At 40.7% G+C, this 24,096-nt stretch overlaps 1 protein-coding gene across 17 annotated transcripts in view; it reads left to right on the forward strand.

Moving 5' to 3' along the window:
* rims2a (regulating synaptic membrane exocytosis 2a) overlaps positions 1–24,096 on the forward strand; it is a 128,790-nt gene continuing 104,694 nt past the window's right edge. For 7 of the 17 annotated variants that reach the window (XM_038712169.1, XM_038712170.1, XM_038712171.1 and 4 more), the window contains exons 1-6: positions 2–254; positions 3,068–3,100; positions 3,956–4,042; positions 8,204–8,414; positions 9,107–9,118; positions 19,993–20,285. In XM_038712169.1, the coding sequence (XP_038568097.1) occupies positions 214–254; positions 3,068–3,100; positions 3,956–4,042; positions 8,204–8,414; positions 9,107–9,118; positions 19,993–20,285 (677 nt within the window). In that variant the 5' untranslated portion in view covers positions 2–213. Of the gene's footprint in view, positions 255–3,067; positions 3,101–3,955; positions 4,043–8,203; positions 8,415–9,106; positions 9,119–19,992; positions 20,286–24,096 lie in introns of all 17 variants that reach the window. The other 10 variants (XM_038712161.1, XM_038712167.1, XM_038712162.1 and 7 more) reach the window with 4 other exon arrangements.

Raw genomic sequence — 24,096 nt, forward strand, 5'->3', positions numbered from 1 at the left:
CATGGACATGGGCACACACACACACACACACACACACACACACACACACACTCTGTCCGGCAGCCGTCCAGGCAGGCAGGCAGGCAGGCAGGCAGGCTGGCTGGCTCGATCAGATAAATATGAAGCTTGTAATGCGACTGCAGAGACGGTGCTGATGGGATCAATAAAGAACGGCACTGCAGGTCACCGGGAGAACACAGCGAAAGGATAAATATGGACTGGCTCATCGGAAAACAGAACAGCGAGACTGATGGGTACACAGGACTATATCTTCTCTTGTGTGTTCTCTCACCCGTCTGACACAGATCAGACAGACAGATTTCTCACCCTGGTGTGCTGTAGCTCTAGCTCAAGTAGACTGTTGGGAGGCTACAGTGTTTTCTGACTGCATGAGAGTTTATGGCCTTACTATTTGTTTGGGAGTTGAATGGCATGGTGTGCGCACTGGAATTAATCAGTACTGGATTTTGACCTGATGGAATATTGTTTCATTTGTTTCATTTTCCAATAGATTTTGTGAAGGAATTCTTCATAATCAGGCGCCTAGCTGTGAGCTCTTTCTAGTGGAGCATTTTACTATCACATGGTCTGAAAGCTTTCAGGGGCTTTTTAGTTCCAGCAACAATAATGGTCTGGAGGGAAGATATAATATTTTTACTTTAATTTGCTGCTTTTGGCTTCTCAGATAGGAGACTTTGCTGCTTTTTTTGTGTTTTATAATGTTGTGATTTGAATATCTTTGAGTTTTGGGCGGGACAACACTGGCAAAATGAGAACCTCACCTTGGGCCCGGGGAAATTGTGATGTGCCTTTTTCACTATTTTCTTAACAATTAACTATTTGATTAGTTAAAATAAATGAATAGATTAACCAATAATGAAAATAATCATTAGTTGCAACTAGGGCTGGGCAATAAAACAATAATTATAATTATTGCAATACAATTTTCCTCAATAACAATAAAACAAATGTTCAATAACTGTTTGATTTAATTAATTTCAATGAATTAATTAGAACTTAGTTTTTCTATTAGTATATTTATTTTGTTGGGTAAAAGATTGTACTTAATTTTACTCATACATATTTGTTGAAAAAAGATTTTCTCATAATTGTTTTTTAATGTTCTACCTCAGATTTGTTAAGTGATCCACTGTTTGGCATCAAGTGTTTGTCATGTCTGACCATAAAGAATTTTTTAAAACCACAATTAATCATCTGGTTTCTTCAACTTTTACTCAGGAGCAAAAATCAGCCTTTAAACTTGAAAGAAATAATCATTTGACATTTATTGTGATAATTATCGATATCAAATTACATGATTTTTTTTTAGCGTGATAACATTTTTGGCCATATTGACCAGCCCTATTAGCATTGTGTTAGTTTGAGGTGATAAATTAAAAATCTAAAGTACCAGACCGCTCATACAGAATGAGATGGTAACCAAAATGTTGCGGTCTCTGTCAGAATCGGACAAAATCCAATTAACACATTACATTTCACACAGCTATTTAAAGCTGACTATGCACTTTACATAAGTGGTGATGAAGTTCTGATGTGTGATTCTCAGCTGCAACGTGTCTCTGTTCTGCTTATGGTGACAACCAGGAGAGAGCGGCTGAACTGGCAGCCTCAGCATTAGATAGTATACAGAGGCCAGACGGTCATGTGGTGGTTGTGCTGTCTTGGTTATTCTGGGTACACCTATAACATCAACTAAAGATAATTCCCCATCAGGATTGTGTAATGTAAGAACTTTGCACGTTTAGTGATGCTGTATATGACGGTTGTAGTGCTTTGGTAGCTCCTAGTCATGTTTAGTTTTGGAGCCAATGTGGACATTAGAAGAAAAATCATTTCCTTAACAGGTGTTGCTGGATGTTAGATGTCGTAAGAAACAGTCATAACAATTGGTCCTTTTCTGGCCTTTTACTTCTGATTTATTATTCAACAACAGTAAATACAAAACATAGTTACTGAATGAAATGTAAATGTTATACAGTATCACCTGACATTGGACAAACAGTGGTGGATTGAATATGATTTGTAGATAGAAATCTAGTCAAGATAAGATCAAGTGCATAACGTATTTCTAATAATTTTTTTTGATGACTTCATTTTTATAATCTCCAACAGTAAGAGAAACAGTTTTCATTGGAACAATTTCTTCTGTAGAAAGTGGTTCCAATGATGAACAGTGAGATCTGCGGATTGTCCAGATTAACCAGGTCATAGTCGGTGCAAAGGACACGTTGCTGTTTAATTGTTTCAATGTAATTTTTAAATGCTTAGAACCAAACAAATCATAACGTGAAAAAATATGTCTTTCCGTAATTCAGGTGAACCGATCCTTTAACCCCAGTTTAAAACAAAAAATTAAGTGTCATTTACACAGGTTTTACTGAAGCTAGCTATTTAGCGGATGCGTTAACTGCCATGCTTGCTCGGCTTCGTTGAACTTTACACGGAATGAGCTTCTGCTTTCATCCTCACCTTCTGATGCAACTCAGTGTGTAATTCAAGGCAGTGCTCAAATGCCACTCAGGTGCACTGCTACTGCATGCTGGCTACTCTTACAGTAACTTGTGCAGATGTGTGTATTTCTGGGAACTGGGAACTAGTGTGTTCGTGGTGATGGGTCCACTATTAATTATGAATTTCTCTTAGAAAAACTTGGGCTAAATAAAAGCTTGAAGTAGGGAGATGGACTGGTAAGCCAGGTGCCATAAAAAGTAATAGCTTGTCCATGCTAGTATATATAGTATGAGAGAGGGTGTTACTCACATGAAGCAAGTTGGTACAAATCACTTACTTACTTTACTTTATCTTTAAAGTCATTCTGAATGTTAATTTTTTCATTACCTCATTATCATTGTCAATTTCATCAGAGCATCATCTATAATGTCCTGAAAATTATTCATATTATCGTTGAAGTATTATTTATGTCATACACATCTTTAGTGATATCAGTTGTGTCAGTATTTTGTGTCTTTTAGATGGTTTTCCCCATCTCTTTGTGTTCTGTATGCACTGAGCTGGGCACACCTTTTATTTTTTTTTTATATTTTAGGATCAAAGAAGAACCAAAGCCTCAGCCAGCACAGTAAGTAAACTGCATTACCCAGAGTGCTCTAGGCTTTGACACTTCTTCCTGTCAGTCGGTGCTGTGTGCTTCATGTGGCTTTCTCCTCTTTGTCTGGGAGGAAAATGAAAGAAATGTCACTAATGTCATGGAAAACCGCTGTGATTGCACAGTGGCATTTTATTTTTAAAAGCGTTGACTAAGTGCCATTGACCCGATTGTTGAATTGTGTGCTGGTCAGTAAACAGCCAATTTCCATGACATCAATGACAATGGCTTTTCCTTTCTACCAGCTTTGTTATAGCTAGGTGCCCAAACCCTTTCCCCTTGTCCCTGGTCTCTAACTGGCTGCCCATTCTCATCCAGTGTGTCATCTGCACTCTGACTGGCTTGTGCAGCCTCGTAACTCAATCATAAATGTGGACCAGATGCACCTGCCCTGCTCTACTGTACTGTAGCTGCATTCTGACCACCTGTAGGGCTAACCAGGCTGATAACCTGACCCCTACTGCACCACCAGGCTGGAATAAATGACACTCCTGTTACCCTCAGCTGAGCGTTTGATGCAGCTCTCATTTCCATTGGCTGTAGAGCTTTCCTGCTTCTTTTCTCCTTCCCTCTACTGTAAGTCAGTTTGTATCATCTCTCTTTCTTCTTCTGTCTCTGACACTGTGTCTGGTTGTCAATGTTCCACTAATCGCCGCTCTGCCCATGTCCCGGCCTTCTCCTCTCTCTGCGCTGGTTGTAGTGAATGTCCCTGCTATTGTTCACTTCTTAGAATCTGGCCTGCCTCCTAAAAACCCCTTTCAGGACAAATTGTTTTCTCCCACTATGACTCATTGCGATGTTCCAGTCACACTTTGCTTATTTGAACAGGTGGTTTAGTGGGATCACTGAGCTGGTAAATAACGTCCTTCAGCCCCAGCAAAAGTCCCAAAATGACAAGGAGCCAGAGCCAGAAGCGTAAGTAATAGTACAGACCCCTTTTTGATCTCCTCCCAGCAAAACAGACATACAGTGGTGACCCTAGCAGCTGGATGCACAGTATGTTTGACCCTAGTAGACATTAGACTCTGTTACACAACTTCTCGTTGTGTTTGTTGAAGCATGTGAGGAGGGAGTGGTGGTGTGGGAGCGGCGTGACACGATGGATTCTACTTTCCTAAATGATATAATGGTATGGTTCACGACCTTCAAACTACAGGATGTATCACAGTTGTGATCAGGGCTATTCATATATTTGATGTAAAAATGGTCCCAAAATAGAGATTTTATCACATGTTAATTCTGCAGTTCTTGTCGTTATTTCGTCTGTGATTAAAACACCCACAAGTATAGCTTTTCGACTAATGTGAAATAAGGTATTGCGATTGATAGAATGAAGGCTTTTTACTGTTACTGTTAATATAGCGCTTGTGTAAATGGGGACAACATCATCATCCAACAGTCTCACCGCCGCTAGTGACACTAAACTAACCATCTTACCAACTAAGCTAAACTTAACTGATTCAGTATGGTCAGACTTGGGTTGGTAGAAGTTGTTCCGATTTATCTACATATTTAGTTCCTCTTAGCACTCAGAGTTTAATTTTATTGCCCACCAATCTAATCAGGGACTTAAACCTGAATCCAGTTAACTCCCAGCTGCGACAGACTAGTCTGTAGAGTAAATCAGTCTAAGGGATCTACTGTGTGTGAAAAAAAGAAGAAAGAAAAATATAAAGACTGATGAATTTTAAGCCTTAATAGTTAACAACTCATCCCAGGCCCCCTCAGAACTAGACTTGTCTTACAACTATAGCAGTCTATGGCACCTGCTGATAGCTGATATAAAAAGAGGGAAACCTGGCTCGCAATTTGTGGTTTGCAAACAATGTGGTGGAGAGTAGAGGGATAGAGTTTTTCAAAACTCTCTGTAATCCCTTAAAATACATGTATTAATTATGTATACATATAAAAGTCATTAATTACTTTTTCTGCTGAAGTAAATGCCTTGAGAATGAGTAGTTTGAAGCTGTAGCCCAGTCAGCCATGCGGTATAGTTTTAAACAAGTTCTTCAGAATACAAAGTGAGTCAGTTAGTTAATTATAAGATTTTGAGGAATAGAGCTATACATGTATGTATCACTTACTATTTGCATCATTGTGCACTATATTTCTTTTCCAACATTCTATATGAGTGTCCGGATTCATAGTAAAATGTATCCACTATACTTTGTAGTGTCCAAAATCCCATTACCTCTATAGAGTAAACTACCGGTGATTTTGGACACAGCCTAGAGATTTTTTTTCACAGCAGGAATTTTGACTTAATAATAAGAATAGAACAGGTGTAACAAAAGAAGCCCCAAATGGGCTGCATCTTATTTAGTTTTGCTAAGTCCAGGACCCTGGTATTGCACATGACATCTTACTAATATGGAACTACTCCATTGTTAATTTTATTAGCTACACCTGTTAATTTCCTGCTTTAACAAGTCACAATGTGTGCTATGAAAATAGTTGTCAAAGGAAGGCCAAAGGGTTGTAAGAGGCCAGTACACCAAAGACACTTACTGGAGTCTCTGGAATTTAGTAACTTCAAGTAAGTTTTAAATGACCTAATATACAGTTAGTCCCAAACTGCAGGTAGCCAGCAAAAGACCAAACCCGAGCAGAAGGAGAATGAACATTGGACTTACAATTTGTCAGGGGACCAGAAACTAACCTCCAAATGTGTGGAAATTTCTTCTGTGTCTGTTAGATGTGTAAAATAAACAGTTTTTCTAACTTGTCAGGGGTGTGGGTTTGTCAGCTTGTTGTGGAGTTCTTCCTCTGCCAAGTGGCCAATAAATCAATTAAGGTAATGCTAGCTTTAAGTCATATATGATATGACTGCTTAAAACAAAAATACAAACTGAATTTCATTATTTTAAATAGTTTCAGAGTTGAGGGATTGGAGGAATGGATGCTATGAACACACACACGTATAAGCCAGTTAATACCCTGTCATTTCTATGCTTTCAGTGCTAACATGATGTGTTAAGTATAATAGAAGAGTTAAAATTCGGCTCACAGTTTGTGGCAAAAGTAGATTTCAGAAGTTGATATGTTGGGTCTGTCATATGTCTAAGAGAGAGGCTCAGGTTACTGGCTGTGTGTAGCTGCTTTTGTGCGGCCCTGAGGTAAGAGAGCTCCGATATGGTAGCATGGACTGGGACAATGAGCAGAGTATGATTACTCGTCAGCAGTGTCACCTACATTTGACCGAAAAGGTAAACCCTCTGGAATGGGTGCCGTGTACCTGCTGCCTACTGCCACTTCAGTTTATTATTATTACACATGTATTCTTTGTTCTGTTCTTCCTGCCTTGCTTTGTAATTAAGTCATTGTATTTAAATCTTCTGCATACTGGTCTCTTTACTCTCTACTTAAACTTTTAATTCTTGCTCCATGATATCTGTGTCAGTGTGCAACTGAGGATCAACACGTTTAATGCAGACTACAGTCAAACTTTTAAGTCTCACCTCTGAAAATGGCTGCTTTGAAAATATTTTTTATAGCCTCTTTTAAGCCCCAAAGAGGTGCATCAGTGTTAGATGAAGTGGCCTAATACAGAGGAAGGGAGAGATAATCATTTGTTATCTTTAACAGTACTTCTCAGTGACCTTGTCTGTCAATAGAGCAGTGGCCCTTTGTCCATGTAGTGGGTCAGGATCCGTTGCAGGTCTGTAAACATTTGAGTGTAAGAGGAGATTAAGTGAGAATAAAACATGATTGTTTGTAGCATTATTTCCTTGATCCTCGGAGACAGTGGTTTACCTCTTGTATCACAGTCTTCATCACTCTGTTATCAGGCCCTCTGTCAGTAAATGAGATTTGATGGGATCTGTTAAACAAGGCTACATACTAATCTCTGCTTGGTAAACACACAAAGGCTGTGACACAATTAGCCCTTTAATCCCTCAGTGGGTACAACAAGGGGCATGCCAATGGCACTCTATCTAATGTTTAGATGGCACAGAGACTCGCTCACACACACACACACACACACCACACACACACACACACACACACACACACACACACAGATAGTCTTCAGGTGGTGTGTGGCCATTACATTTGGTCTCTAAAGGTCTGGTTGTGGGTAAAGGAAGCACGTTTATCTCAAACGCAGAGCTGTATGTGGTAAAAGGATAGCGCTGCTCAATAATTCACAAGTGCTAATGAATGTTGCAGGGGATATGTGGGGCGAAACCAATTCTAATCGCCATATTATGAAGTCAGCCCAGTGTTTAGTTTCCAAGGAGACGCTCACTTGACATGTGTCATACAAAATGCATGCGAAGAGTCCACGCATGTTTTTTTTCAGTAGCCTCTCAGGACTTGTTAGGAGTTAAGGATCTACTGTATAAGATCAGCTGCCATCTATAGGACACAAACAGTAACACATTAGACAATGCACTGACAAATGCTTCATGGATGACCTACTGTGTGTGACCACTGCCCCCCAATGCTTACCTGTAAGTAATACAATAGAGACAATAATTGTGTGTATTGGCAATATGATCTCACTGCATAGCTCAAGGGTGTCTCACCTTATGACTGTCCTGACATATGAGTCATTAAATGCAGGGGAACCTGAGAAAGTGAAATTAAGTAATGTTCTTAAAATTGCAAAGCAAATTTGATACCCACACACCCTGTTTTGGGAGAGGTTCAGTATCAAAGGAGGAGCTCAGCTTTGTAGCTTCTGAGGTCATGGTGTCTGCTTTTCCTGCACACTGCATTATATCACTTAGTCGAAGTGATAGTCAAAGCGTATTGTGCAAGTGTGATTTTGAGACTAGGACTGAATGGCAATAAGAACTATAATTCTTGTACACAAATGTTATCCAACTCTCAAATAATGTACATATATATATATATGTTGCTTATTGTGTAAAATAAGGTTCTATACTTTGTCCTTAGATCACTGTTATTCTGATACATCTGTATTTTAATTATTTTAGGCTATACGCTGTGTCTATATATGTGTCCCTATACAAATAAACATTAAATAAATCAAACACAAACCTTCCTTTTTATAGGTCACCAAACTGTCTCTCTGTTTTCCTAACTTCTGTCCTTCCCATTCACTTACAGAAAGTTGCACCAGCAGTTTGAGTCGTATAAGGACCAGGTTAAGAAGATGGGGGAGGAGACTAAACCGGTTCAGGACCAGAAGAGTGAAGCCCCAACCTGCGGGATATGCCACAAAACCAAGTTTGCCGATGGCTGTGGCCACCTCTGTTCATATTGCCAAACGAAATTCTGTGCTCGGTGCGGAGGACGAGTGTCTCTGCGGTCAAATAAGGTAACACTGGCTCACATGCGAGGTATTCTCCATGTATGAGGATACACACACACACACACACACACACACACACACACATGCAGATGTCCCACCCTCAGGCAAATGTTTCCCTATGCTACTATTTGAAATCCAAGGTTATGAAACATTGCAGTGAAATTATAATCTGGGAATTGAGCCAACAGTGTCTCTAATGGCAACTAATGTTTTTCAGATTATCAGCATCCACTCCAGTCAGAGACTCTCTGCATGCTTTTATTCTAATTCTGTTCACTCTGTGTTGATTCACAGGTGTAGATTACCTATTCATGTTTACTGTAATTTACAGTTGTTATATACCACCACTGGAGGGAACTGTTCCTCTTTTTCTTTTCCCATAAAGGAATCTGATTGCTGCTTTTGTACAATGTGGCACTCCAGTGCCTAACTAACTGCTGTAAAATCCACCCCACAGACTAAGCCAAAGCTTTCAGTATTAGACTGCTTAAATTTGAATCATGAGTGCTTGAGTGTTTTTATGTGATGCCATCCAATCCTTTGCTGTTGGAGTATATGACCACCAGGACCTACTAATGCCACTCATAATCTCTCTCTCCCTATCTTTCCTGCTCCTTTCCCCCTCCCCCCTCTTTCTTTCTTTTCTTTCTATCTTTCTTTCTTTCTGCTGCATTCCTGCTCTCATGGAATTGCAACAGGAGGACAAAGTGGTTAGCAAATCCTTTTCTGCGTTTCTTGGAACTGTGTCTGAGCACAAGCATTGTTCATGAAGTGCTCTGATATGTATGCACATACAGCAGCCAACAATGAAATGAAACAAACAAGAAAGGTCCTGATTAGTCTTGTCTGTGAGTCTGCCATGTTATGCTGAAATAAACACTGAATAAACATAAATAATATACTGTTTTCAAGAGGATAAACTATTTTTTTTTTTGATTTAGTGCGTGTGAAAGGACAAAAGACAGTTAGGACTGGATTTAAAAGGGATGAAGTAAAGTTAAATTTACCTGTCACAAGGAGTATTCCTCAGACTGCGAAAACAGTTGTATAATATCTTCTGTGGCTCTAGAGGGAGCTTTACAAGGTCTGAAAAATAACCCAGATGATGTCATCTTTATTATGCTTGCGACTCAAACTTTGTAACAGAAAGCCGTGTGAATGTGTGTACCAACAAGCAGGTGAGGGAAGTAGCTTTTCTAACCAGAATGTTGGTAGCGGGGGTTTTGAACTATATGAAATCCTACACCTGATCCTAACTATCCCAAATCACTGCCAACATGTGATGTATTGAACAATATTGATCAGAAAGGAAAAGCTATAATGACTGATTGCAGTATTAAAAACCCTTGGGGATACACATATACCATCAAAAAGATGGCAGATGAACACATCGTACGGGTAATTTCATTGTTCTTGTCCATGTATAACACAGATTTCCCATAGCTGACATACCTCTAACCTGCGTGTCTTTAGCTGTTGACTGCCGCACTGGAGGGAAGTAGCAGGTTTGATCCGAACAACAGAACAGCAGAAACACTGGGAGAGACCTCTGCCCTGCTGCTCCCTCCATTGCCAAGACTCCATTTGTACAGGCTGCTATTGTTCACTGGCAGATAATCGCTGGGAGATCGGTTACCTTGTTGTACAGATGGCGTTGAATAATAACGGTGGCAGCAGGCTGGCGATGGACAGTCGGGGCATTGGCAGAGGGATGTGCCACTGAGGCAATGCCCGCTATTTACCTGGTGGTGCGCTGGCCTTTTGGCACTCAAGGTCAATTCCCTATATAGACTATGGACAATGGTGTTAATATAGTGTTCCTCAAAAATTGAATAAGACTAATGTAATGTAAGGACAGTGTATATGTGTATAATGAGATATAGCTGAAATCCTCAAAGGAAGATGCAGGAGTAAACATTTGATTCCAGTCCAGAGGAGTATATGTGGCTTCTTTGTCAGCAGTTAGTCACTCCACTATCTTTGTGCTTGACAATACTGCCATATTTCAATATGCAATATTTTTGCAGACATGACTTCAGCAGGAGTTGAAAATCCAAGAAAAAGCTTGTCTTCAGCAGGGGAGCAGAGTAAGCATTTATGGCCGGAGACTGAGGTTCAGTTGACAGCGTCAGTCAGAGAAGTGGTTGCCAGCATGGAAATGAGCAGAAAAGGTGGCGACGGTATTAGGGTGTAAAAAGATGTGGGTTAGTTCACTAACCATCCTGTAATATGTCTGTTGTCTTTTTATCTGGTATTAGAGTTCAGTGTCTCTGGGCTAGCGGGCTTGTAGGAGGCAGCAGGCTCAACAGGAGCCAGTGGAGGCAGGGATTGGCTTTTAGCTGAGACCAGATTAGAATATTCTCTTTCAGTTCTGGGAGGAGGAGACGTCATCGAGCTGAAGGGCAAGTTAATTAGCACCTGCAAGCCGGTCATAATTAACCTGATGTCAGCATAGGTGACTTGAGTTGGTTGGACAACAATTTTTTTACAATCAATTATTTTGTAAATGTATTATGTTTTCATTGACATTTTAGATTAATACTGCATGACTGGAATGTTCATCTGGGCATTCTGGTGAAGAGTAAAACTGGATGGTAGAATTGCAGAAGTCAGTAGGTTGTTTATGGGCTATGTTGTTTTATGCTAACTGTGCATTATAAGCCAATACAGAAGACTACACAGGGCATTAGTTTTGAATTAGATGTGTGATACAGTATACACAGTAGCCCACCAGGACTATTGTAATATTGATTGCTGATTGTTTTGTGTGTTCATGCTTGTATTCAGAGATGGACAGTAGTTTTGATTACTCACAAACAACGGGCCACATTTTGGCATAGCTAACCAGCTCGTCTGAAAGCTTGTGTGTCAGTGAAATAGGTGGCACTGGTGATATCTGCCCTTTTTTCCATCCGTCTACTCTTTCCTCACAGATGGTGACAGCAGTGGCGAGAGAGATCTTGTTCTGTGAAACGCCATTGAATATTTACAAGTCTCTATGTCTGGAACAGCTAGCGGAGTTTAACAGCAGGTAAAAGGAATGTAAGCTTGAAAGATAGACCCAACTGAAGACTGCTTCACTTCAACAGCTCTGCTCAATAACCACGTTTAGCTGAATCTGACTAATTGGACATATGGTCACAATTAATCACTTTGCCTGATCACAACAAGCTGAATTATTGAAACAAATACGCAGATAAAATATATGTGTTGATGAGAATCACTACTGAAATGGAAATGATCATTGATTGTGCCAGGTAGTTTAGCCTCTACAGTAGATACTTGAAGAACAAAGTGACATTTTGGGTGTAAAAATATAAAATGCCTTTGATACAGATAAATGTGTGTCAGCCTTGTGATGTCTTCAGAATCCCTGCTTGTAGCGGTGGAGCTCCCCACCATTTCCGCTGATGTGGCTTCAAAAGGGCCCAAGGAATCAACAGTCTCCATGGAGGAAGTCGTTTGTGATTAAAGCAACCCTTGAAGACATTATATGTGCTTCTTGGCCCCTCAACATTTCTAGAAGGGGAAGTACTACAGTAGCCTAGTTTGTATTGTCCTATTTCAATTTTAAACAGCACTTTAGAGAATAGCATGTTGTATTAATTTTATAGATTTATGAGCCTCTAAACAGTGCCAGGGAAATCATTATCATCATTAGAGGATACCATATGGAGTCATGTTCATTCAATATGCTGTAACCCATTGCACAGTGTTTTCCAAATGTTCATTTTATTACAAGTTTTGAGAATATAAATTCACAATTATTAAAACGTGTTAAACATAAAAAAACACAACTAGTGTACTAGCAATGTTGAGCTATAAACTGTATGTAATGTTACAGTATCTCTGTTGCAATGAAGATAGTGTTAACAGCTAGTTAGAAATACCCAGAATATCATTACATGTGTTTTATGTGTTGAAAAGTGATGAAAAAGTACAGATTTTCAGCTCCTCAAAGTTCTGGAAGTTGCGGCACACATCATTTGCGTCTATGCTGCAGAGCTTGAACACATGGCTAAGTATACATTTTCCTTAGGTATATTTGAGATTTTTATGTTTGCAGAAAGATACACAACTCTGCATTTTCCAAATTAGCTGTACACAGACTTTTACAGTATGCATTTGCTACATTGTTAGCTGTATTTTACCTGATATTAAACGCAATCCTGCCTATGTTAAAGATAATCATAAGCGTACTTGATGAGACGCTATTTCTAGATGCGGGTTTGACAATTGCTTTTTATAATAAATTCCTTAATTTGATATGTTAAATGTATGACTCACTAAGTGCCCATTTGCTATAAATGTAAAAGCTAAACATATCTTGTGCTGCCAGCATCTCTGTTCTGTGATTAACTGAAGCCCAATAGATGTGGCCACAGCACAGAGTGCTGCTGGGAAAGAGCAACGTATGCTAACACAGGAAAAGCACTGCCACTCAGTTTTCTGCGTATCCGTGTTTCTCTGTCTGCCTATTGGACTGTGGGAGCAGAGCTGGGACGCGCCGCATATGTAATGAGCTCTCATCAACTCCGACAGAGCTCTGACTCTCTGTTACAGATGAACTAAGACAGCAGTGGTGGGAAACAGAACGTGATTTGTCGCGTTTTTGCTCGGCTCACATGTTTTCTCCCCGTAGACCTACCGACATTAAGTAGGCTGTACGGGGCTGTTTGCACGCTGTGATGGATCCAGTGTGACAATTCACTATTGGAATCCGTTATTCCTTTAAATGAACTGGCGCCTTCGGATGCTGTAATTGCTTTGTTGATAGAACCAGAGAAGAAGACTGCGTTGGTCTTCTTGGATCGGATGTGGTCAGTTGAGTCCCTGGTGTAACCTTCACGGTGTTTTCAGCAGCCGCTGCTCGGCAGGCAGTCCGTTGTCTGGACTTGGAGCTGTCCGCGGTGCTGAAGGTCGGCAGTGTCTTGATTCTCAGGAGCAGAAGCTGTGACCAGTCATCACCACATTATCAGGATCTTTCTGCACAGGCACAGCGTTTTCCCTCACTGGCACCATGGGTAAGCCGAGTGAGCATGAGGCTGTGACTGCAGAGCGTTTTTCACCGGTCATTTTGTTTGTCAGAAATGTGACCATTTCAGCACTCTCGGGGAGTGTGTGTTGCATTAGTTCCTTTCAGAAACCCTCTCCACGGACCATTTCGGTCGCATTTACCCCTTTAAAGATATATTTTAATTTAATGTTTTCATTGCAGTGTGTTGCCAACCTTTCATTTTGCTTCCAAAAATGACATATTGCATGCTGTGTCAGTGAGCGCGCATCACGTCTGTTCCCGTTTTAACAGGTTTATTTGGGTCGGGGTAAGCTGATTAGGATGTGTGTCTGATAGGCATTAGTCATTTATATGAAAAAACACATTTTGCATTTCCACAGTATTCCCCTCCTCTTTCTCTGTCTCTGAACTTCAAACAAGGAACATAAATATTCATCAAGTCTATTATTATTACTGCCGCGCACACTAAAATTAGAAGCTCATTAAAATGTAATTCACCACGTGCAGCCAGTGTGGGAGCATGTGAATGTAGGCGCTCCCCTTTCATTCTCATTGGATGCCAAATGTATCACAACAAAATTGCCCTGAAAACTTTGTATTCCGAAGAACTGCCTCAAAAGCACAAGTGCATTTGCAGCTCCCACTGGACAAAAAACAAAATAAACAAACACCCAAAACAATACATATGCATTTATTTATTAAATAGGTCTATTACAATATCAATTTATGTGGCAGGAGGAAAACTCTGTGTAGGAACATGCACTTTATACAATATTACCCTGCTCTTCAAAATAATAGTAAAAGATGTCCGAGCATCCATAGGTAGTTTCACCTGTCTTGATACATTATTCATTGGCCTACATAATATGCATTGTAATGTCTGTCATTGCAGTCCATCACACTTGAGTAGTCCCCAGCTGTGGCAATAATTTGTGTATATAATTTGTAAAGTGTATTAGATAGTATCCTTGCTGATTCCTGTGTGCATAAGTTGGACTCAGTCCACACTCGGGTGTTCTGAGGAACACTCCTCTCCCCGAACAATGAGTCTTTAATGAGTGGTTCAGTTCACCTCAGTTCAGGTGAAGGAGAGAAACACAGAAGCTATATGATACCTATGACATGTCATTTACTGCCACATGAATATTGCAGCATTTGCCATGTCCAGTCTTTACTTAATTATTATTAGAAGGTTAGTTTATGGGTATTCTGACAGGAAACTGAGAGAAAGGAAATTCAGTGAAATGCATCTTAGACCATTGGCCTACCAGGATGCCCGGGTTATTCTTTTTAACTGTAGAATAAAATGAATGCGGCAGTTATGACAATCACTAAAAAGGTCCTCTGAGCTCCTTTGAAATCAAGAAAATCATTTTAGCAATTATATTACATGTACTGTTATAAATGAATGAATGCAAAATTAATGAATGTAAAAATGTCATTGATTTAATTTAACGTTTAACGTAGCTGCCTTTCCATATGAGCACAATGTGATGTGCCTGAAGGATACTGCTGATTCACTCTGGAGCCTCTGTTAAGTAATATTGTAGTGCAGTTTAATGGCCACAAGAGAGAGCTCTGTGCTCTCTCATACTGCAAATCTATCGTGTGTGTGTGTGTGTGTGTGTGTGTGTGTGTGTGTGTGTGTGTGTGTGTGTGTGTGTGTGTGTGTGCGTGTGCGTGTGCGTGTGTGTGTGTACATGACTCCCTCAGGAAAATTGTGAATGGGGCAGGCAAAAAGGGAACTAAAAAAGTGGTGAACATGTAATTTTCAATATGGCTATGTGTAGTATATATACAAAATACCGGTAAGGTGTTTTTTCATCTATATAACATCATCTCTATCGTTTTGAATTAGATAAATGTTTTCTGTCATACTTCAGTGACATACTTAGCTGGTATTTTTGCCATTCTCAACTTTCTCGGCAGACGCACATTATTTGGAAGATGATATTTGCTGGTATCACTGAAAACACCTTCAGTCTGAAGAGAAAGTATTAGAACGGAAATTATTTATTGATCCCATGGCACTAGGTGTTTGTTTCCCTTAATTCTGCGCCTCGGTAAACAGCCTATAGCACATTTAATAGAGTATATATCTTCCTGGTGTGTAGCGTGTGGTAGTAGGTTTTTAGCTTTCTATTTTTAGCTGCAGGTTCAATGACTATGAAATGTGCAAACACAGAGAGAAATGGCCCTGCCCGAGGGCTGCAGCCCCCAACCCCCCGCCTGCGCTCAGCCGTGAAGTGTTAAGCCGAAAGGGAGTGTGTGCGTGTGTCTTTGGAGAATCTTGGGCAGAATGGCTGCAGGGAAAGTTAACATACCTCTGGCTGTTGCAGCTGCTTGACCTGTGTATGTATCATTATGCAGACATGCATCTGTTGTGGAGCCTTTGTGTCTATGTGGTCCATCGTGGAATGAGGGGTATTACTGTTTCCCATCAGTGTGGGTTGAGCTCGCACTATCTTTGGGCTGCGTCCTTAGATGGACTGTTGGCAGCCTCATGCTGTGTGATGTCTCTGCCAGTGTGACTAAAGACAGAAAAAAAGTGTAATAATTGAAACAACATGTTTCTGTTACTATTGCATAGCTAGGACTCAGATACAGCATGATTAGAGTTTTCATTTAATTTAGGCTATTTCCATGATCTGAGAGATTTAAGAATTTCTACAGCGATTTAAAATAGCGTCATATAATGCTAAATCCCATATCAACCTAACTGCTGTTTGAATCCTTTTAGCATCGTTAGCATAGGTTACCTTTTTTCCTACTTAGAAAAACCTTATAGCTCATATTCCACGTGCATTTTTATCTGTTGATAAAACTCTTTAACCTCTTCGACACAAGTAGCCCTTTTAAATCCATTTGGATAATCTCAAAATGCATCATCATCTAGCCCCAAAACAAGGCTGTTTTCAGTTTTCAGTTCATGTAATGCTAAGGACATGTCAGGATTCATTGATGTTTTCCTATATTTGCTCTGCCCACCTAATGCACTAAACATCAATTTTCATTCTGACTCTGTTCCAAAGTGCAAATCAAATCCAAGTATTGACGTCTGAGGCTCTGTGTGCTCAACATTTACTGGACTCGTGCACATTTTTGTTAGCCTGCCCCCCCGCAATACTAATATGCTATTAAGTATTCAGTGATGAGATAAAAGAGCTGGACATGTGGAGTCCAAGGGCTGAGGATGTGGTTAATTATTATTGGCAGACCAGAGAGGTGCACAGAAACTGAGTCTATGTTAATTGCAGTTTGGAGGGGTTTATATGTAGGTCATAGGCTGCAGTTTTCTGTGAAGGAACTGAGCCATTTGAGAGAGAAGGGCAGATTTCAGTAATTAACCACTAGAGCTCAAACTCTCAAATGCATGTTGGATACATAATGTGTAACGACAGCATCCCTCTATCTGAAAGGTTAATGGAAACAGAAAATACGTATGCTATTTTCTATTATATTTTTTGGAAATTTAAAAGTTTTTATTGAATTTTATACAGGGTCTGTACATGGCGCACATACTTCAGGATACAGGAACATGTATACAATTGTCTTGGAGACAGACGCCAACGTTTGAGTCCAGTGAACATGGTGAATATAGGAAGTGAATATAATAATAATAATAATAATATAAACATGTTACAAAAGTATCACAGTGTTACAGGATCACCACTGAAAGTCAGACTTATTGTCCACCTCTGTGTAATCCCAGAGCCTGTCCCATGGGGACTGTGCGCACTATTACTGATTAGATTGTGGAAACTATAACAGTTCAGATAAGGTTAGGATTCATCCCTTGGTCACTGCTGAATAGGGAAATATTTTGATGGAAAGAAAACTAACTCAACTAGGAATCTCTTTCATGAGTTTGAGTTGAAGTCGGTGGCATGTGCCCATCTACCACCTCCATACCCTACCACTGTTACCTGAAGCATAAATCCAACAGAAGGAATGTAGTGTCTGTTTCTAATTGCCCTATCCATGTGATTATTCCATTATGAGATGTGATTATGAGAAGTTTTCATTTTAAGATGTGAGAATCAAATTACAGCTTGTGTGCATGCTCGTGCATGTGTATGCACATCTGTGTAACTTCCAGGTGAAGGAAGTGATGTGTGGCTGATTTGCAGGCAAAACTGGCCATGGTGGCTCCCAGGTCTTAGCTGATGACTCATGGTTCACTGCAGAGCTCTCACCACGACCCCAGTTAAAGAGGCAGTCGTGGCCTCACTGGCTACACTCCTCTGGGACACATAAAGTACAATTTGCAGCCTCCCTGCTTCCATTGTGTCTCAGCACCGTTATAGCCCATCTGTAACATTGATAGCTGGTCATAAATGCCTCATGTGTCAATATCACATAAGCCAGGACATGGTGCCTGCAGTGTGTGTGTTTTTTCCCCCCACTAAATTTGAAATGTGACTAATAATAATGTAATTCATCATTGCTTTTTAAGATGGTTGCCACACCCACATGTGGTAGTACAAAGTAAGGCAGGCCGCTGTTCCTTCGTCTAGGTGAATTTTCCTGTTTCCATGCTCTAATGCAGATGTAGAAAGCACAGAATTCATAATACAGCTTGTTTCAGTGGTGCTACATCCCTGAGAGGAAGGTCCTGGGCATTCCTACAGTACTAATCCTTGACAGAACCAGGGAGGGCAACACATTGTCTGTTGCCTGCCTACATTTTTTTCCCAAACATGCAAAATCTACATGTAGCTGTCAAGTCAAAGTGTCAATCTTCATTGGCTTGCAAACCTCACTTTCTGTGTCGTATTCCTGCTGCCGAAAATACCTTAACCACACACAAAATGGCTGTGCTTGAAAGCTTTGAATCATAGGTTGTTGTGTGCTTCACCTGTAAATGTTTACACATATGGTTACTGCTGATTCCAAATGCCAATCTCCTTAGTCACTGACACATGCACGCACAGAAGCAGAGAAATACACCCTGCCCACACTGAAATCACAAATACTGACTACCAAAAACACTGGACTTGTTGCTGCTGTCTCACGCTGCTAGTCTGAGGAGGATGTAGACAGCTGCCAACTGGGAGCCTCACGAGGAGGGTGTAATGGCGTGGAGGTTTATGAAATCCCTCCCAGATTTTGTAACAAGCGCCCTGCCCTGCTCAACCTGTAACTCACTAGCTCACTGACATGGACATGATCGCTCACTGACTCCCATTCATGAACACTGACATATTTAATGGCTCAGCCAGGAACTGCTCAGGCCAACACAGTTTAAGCAAGTTCAGTTAATCTAGAATCTTTATCAGACATTTTTTTATTTGACTCAATGCTTACTGAAAAGAACAGTTGAGCTACAGACCAACTGTTGGTGGGTGAGGCAGCATTCAGAGCCTGCTCACACTAATAACAGTAATGCACTGACTCAGCACTGGGACTGTAAAGGTGGGGAGTGTGCTGGGGGGTGGGGGTGGGGGGCTGCAGTAGTTCTTGGCTGCCCTACTGGCCGTCTGGCCTGTCAATCATTTGGCAAGCTCCTCGTTTTCTCCGACACACTTAGATGTCACTTTAAGTTGCTCTAAGACAACGAGACAGGTGTGCTCACCTGGAGCAGGCCTGAGTGTGATTCATGTTTCACTATAACTGATATCATTAGATGCAGTGTTTAAAACCATATATGTTTTCTCCACAAGATGAATGTTGAGCTCTACCATGGTGTGTGTGTGTGTGTGTGTGTGTGTGTGTGTGTGTGTGTGTGTGTAGTGATCAGGGCTCCTGTCTGCTCCTGGATTTATGAGGCTAATGTGGTGAGCTTGCTGCTGGGGCTGCAGTATAGAGCAGATAAAGGCACGGCATCACAGAGCAGTAAAAACCTCCATCTCCTCAGTCCTTGTTGAGCCTAACAGAGGGAAAATGTTGCTATTCTTTTCCATTTATTTTACCAAAGTGCATCAACCACAATTGCATTATCTCTAAATACTGTACCTTTATTAAGGAGTGAATATTCTCTGCAATAATTAGTCTTGTAGACTCTGCACTGTTGCAGTTTGCTAACCAGAAACAAGAGTTTAAAAGTTATATACTGCATCATAACGAATAAGAAAAAAGTTAGCTTATGTGCATATGGAAACTTTAGCACATTGGACCTATACTAAGAGATGTACCGGGACTCACAGACTCAAAATGTATGACAATAATCATACTAATGAAAATAATAATAATAATAAACTGAGCTGATGTGATTTTACCTTTTAGTGATATCAAAGGCTGCTGCATGTGTAAAATATTCATCATTCACCTCATCAACATGAATTGTCAATATTGTTTATGAATATTATCGCTGTGGGGTGAAAACTCAAAACTCCACGTTTGTTGATTTCTTTTTGAGTTGAATCTAAAATCTAATCAGTTATACTGAATTTCTGAAAAGTTGACATTTTGGATGGAAAAAGATTTTCACCTCACAGTTATGCTCAAGCTTTATGTAACACAAACACCCAAATCACTCCATTACAGCTCATCATAGGTTACATAAGACAACATCTGCCTGTCAGTCACCATTCCAAACTATTAACACCCCCCTTTTCTTCCCTGCAGGTTATGTGGGTATGCAACTTGTGCCGAAAACAACAAGAAATCCTCACCAAATCGGGGGCGTGGTTCTACGGCTCGGGGCCTGGTCAGGTGCGGGGCGTGTTTGAGGGCGGGCCGCAGGGGAAGAAGGCCAAACTGCAGGACCCGTCCCTGTACCCCTACCAAGGAGCCTCAGGGGACTTGACACCAGCGTCAGACAGAAGCAGACCTCACGGCGGGCTCCTGCCCAGACAGTCGTCCCTTGACAACGGCTCGGGGCTGAGGTACCCCGTACCCGGCAACACACCCATAGACAGGTCAGTTCTGTGTGTGCAAAGAAGCACACACCTCCTACAGCTTCATATAGGTTACACTTATTTTATTGTTGTTTTTATTATTGTGTAAAGTCAAGCAGATTGTTTGATCATCTGCATCACAGAAGTAAAGAACGTGCATATGATGCCACTTCTGGAAGGTGCATGGACATGACTGCAAGGGCCTTTTGGCATTAGCAATGAGATATGTGGCCATTTTATAGATGTGTAGGACAGTGATTCAAGCCTAGCATTAGAGCAATCTCCTAGCGAGCCAGTCAAGGCCCCATACAAAATGGCTCGTGCATGGAGCCCACGATACCTATAAAGGAGACAAAGACCCACATACTGTATTTGACACTAACTCAGCAATTCTACAACAGTCATCCACCCACTCACTTTCTCTCTTCTTCTCTCTCTCTCTCTCACACACACACACACACACACACACACACACACACACACATGCATACAGCACATAGCACATAGCACATACTGTATCAACACAGATGGTTTGAGCCTGGTTCAGCTAGGATGGGGTGCTGGAAGTTGAAGGGTGTTTGCATGCATGCTGTTGCTACCTTCGAAAACTTGTTTTGTCATCAGGAATGCTTGTAGGCTAGTTCAGGCACCATACGGCCTGAGAATGAAGCATTATTAACATGCATTTGGGGTAGAAAAGCAAGAGTAGACCTAATTGCATTTCAGAACAGTGTGTTCCATTTGTCATATACACTAAATGCCCCCTCTTAGTAGCACACACTCAGATGCTTACAACGCAGACATGCTGTGCTTGGGAATCTTACATCCGGTTGCCCATTTTTGATTCTGGTGTCAAATAAGGTAGTTACTTTGATGTCCACATGGGGGCTCCTTCCTCTTTCTTCCTCCAAAGGGAGGAAGAGAAGCTTATAGTCAGTATCCACACACTCTCCAGAAATGTATTTCCACAGCCGAAAGGCGAGAGAGCCATTTCAGAAAACCTCTCATGTTCTTGGTAACAAGGTAACTCAACATTTGTTCAGTGCAACCTTAAACCATACTTCTAGGCCAGAGTTTTATGTGGACATATCCAAGATTTTCCAGAATGTCTAAAATTGTCTTCTGTTTGAGACAACAAACCCATGATCTGTAAAGTGAAATGACTAAGGTCATATTGGCAGCGGTGAAACTCTGGAAGGGAACACACACATACACACACCCCCTTTTTCTCTCTTGTGTTACAGTGAGGCTATGATATCAGGTTTTGTTTTCCATAACCCTTGGTCCGTCACAGCAAGCAGAGCCCACTGACTAACAGATGTCTTTGTCTCTCTGCTGGTCCTCTCTGCCCACGGGATCAGACTTCCTGATGGGAAGATTGGAAACGGGCTATGGGCTATGTGTTGTGCCATCCGGCAGAGAGCTCAGCGGGTAGCCTGAATCCAAAGAGAGGGTGGCTCTAAGCAAGCCCTGAGTCAAACATAAACATTCTGTTTGTATGCACAGAGGAGAGGTGTGGTAGGAAAGGAGGTGAATTTGACTCTGTCCCAGTCTAGCCCTGTTCCTATTCTCTGCTGACCTTGTAAATGTATTCTTGGTGGGCCACATCCCCCACTTGTCTTGTGCAGGGACAAACCCAGCATGCACAAGGCTGTTCCCACAGTATGTTTGAAGACGCAAGTCATTACTTCTGTTTCCCCTCTCTGCCATTTCAACCTTGTATTTGCTTCTTAATACACTCAGAACCTGGAAAAATGGGAGAGCTCCTCATTATTTGCCTGATATTTTCCTCCAAATGGATGTTTTGATGGATATATCCAACATACCTGCCCATTAACCAGCAGTGAGTGTTGGAGAAAAGTGTACATGCATTCAGTGCTTTCACAGAGTAATGAAGCTGCTGTGCAACTTTGACACATACTCAGAAGAATTGTTATGACTCCAAAATAGACACATTTTCATCCCCTCTTTGGGTAAAATGTTGTTCCTCTGCTATGCTTGTTAAATCTCTCAGTCATTATGTTTCTATACTCTGAAAAGATACTGCACAGTAGCACAATGAAGAGCAGGGCATCATCTGTAACTACAAATTGTAATCAAAGCTACTCTGCTGTAAACCTTTAAGAATGATGCAGGATAACAGTAGTTTGTGTCTCAGTGCATCTGAAGTACATTATCCATCTTTCCTGAAATGGCTGGCTGCTTTAAGGTGGTTTTAATGGACGATCAGACTGACTATAGATCAGACTATAGATCAGGCTGCTCCAAGCATTCAGTCATCCCGTCACTTTCTGTTCCAGTTCAGGCCCTCACCACTATATATTAATTGATTGCACAGCTAGAGAGGTGGAGATGGTACCAGAGAGTTATTCTCTCTTTGGCATTGCCTACATACGCAGTGACACAACAGGAAACTGGCTGTCTAAAATTCAAGGGATAATGTTGATGATGGATAGCAGAGAGTCCATAAATAGAACTCCCACTACATAAGCACCAAAACCCACTTTCATTAATCTTAAAGAATGTTTAAATTAACTCCTGGATCTGTTCTGCTGAAGAAAGGAGGGGAAAAGCTGACAGTCTATTTATAAGGAGAAATAACTTGGGAAGGCTTCTAATTTATCTTGGTCTCGGAGGTGTCATTTGAATGAACACACAGATATGCTGGGACAGCTGCAGTGTTGGGTGAGGCTGATGAAACAACAATGATTACACTGGGATTGGAACATACCCACTGGTGGAATTTCAACAGATTCTGCATTTTTTTTATTATTACATTCAGCTGGGCAGCCGAGCATGCCAGAGGAGAGGGACACACTATCTTATGCATACATTTAATCATCCTGTAATACAACGCTGCCTTATAAGCGTTAAAGTAGTCATTTGACAAAATATTTTCATTCATGAGTTCATTGTTTTTTAAATATTTTTCACCACTGAGAAACATTTAAAACAAATATTCAGTTTAACTCTAACCTCAAACTCAAACCTGAAATGTCCATTATAATTGTACTTTGCATTGTAAAACTGCATGTGCGTGCAACTACAGTAAGTGCACTGTGTGTCATAGTTGAACTAGGAATTAAATCTTCGAAATCTAATGAATGTTCACCGCAGACAACCAGGGTAACATGAATGTTCACCTTTGTTTTTATTGTTTAAATAAGTGGATGATATGATTAGTCTGTAAACTTATTTGAAATGTATTGCTTCTGTAGTGGCCCTGCGCTCAGTAGTAATGCTGTTTTCAGCAGCTTGCCGCAACCCCAGATCTATGCAATAGGCGTTTTTCACAGAAGACATTTTGACATATCACAGAAGGAAAAGCACAGGTGTAAATAGTAACATGAATGAAGGCTGAATTTCAGTTAGCTGATTCAGTTTCAGGGTCCTGGTGATTCATTTGGTGAGCAACATGTTATCGTAACTGATATGATAGCGAAACCTACAAAAATAAGACCCAGGTGGTAAAACTCCTGGGTATTCTTTTCATATTTATAGAGCCATCAAAAAAATCTGGAGTGTTGAAAATTGATGCTGTGTCATGTTAAGGCTTTTAAGTATCTTTGAATAGACTTGAACATTTTGCTCTACCAGGGGCTAATTCACAATTTTAGTATAGATACAAATTGGCCTGAAAGGGATAATTGATTATAATGTTTTCTATAAGAGGCTGGATACTAAGTGATGATGTTTTAAGAGAGGAATTTCATGGAGATCTGTAAGCCATTATCATCACAATAATAACATTACCACAATCATATCATCATACTACTACTGTACTAACTGCTGAATAGCTATTTGTAGCAGTCTTATACTTTATCTCTCAGGA

Source organism: Micropterus salmoides, unplaced genomic scaffold, assembly GCF_014851395.1.
Source record: "Micropterus salmoides isolate LMB-PRFRI ecotype aquatic unplaced genomic scaffold, ASM1485139v1 Ms_hic_scaffold_11, whole genome shotgun sequence".
NCBI lineage: Eukaryota > Metazoa > Chordata > Actinopteri > Centrarchiformes > Centrarchidae > Micropterus > Micropterus salmoides.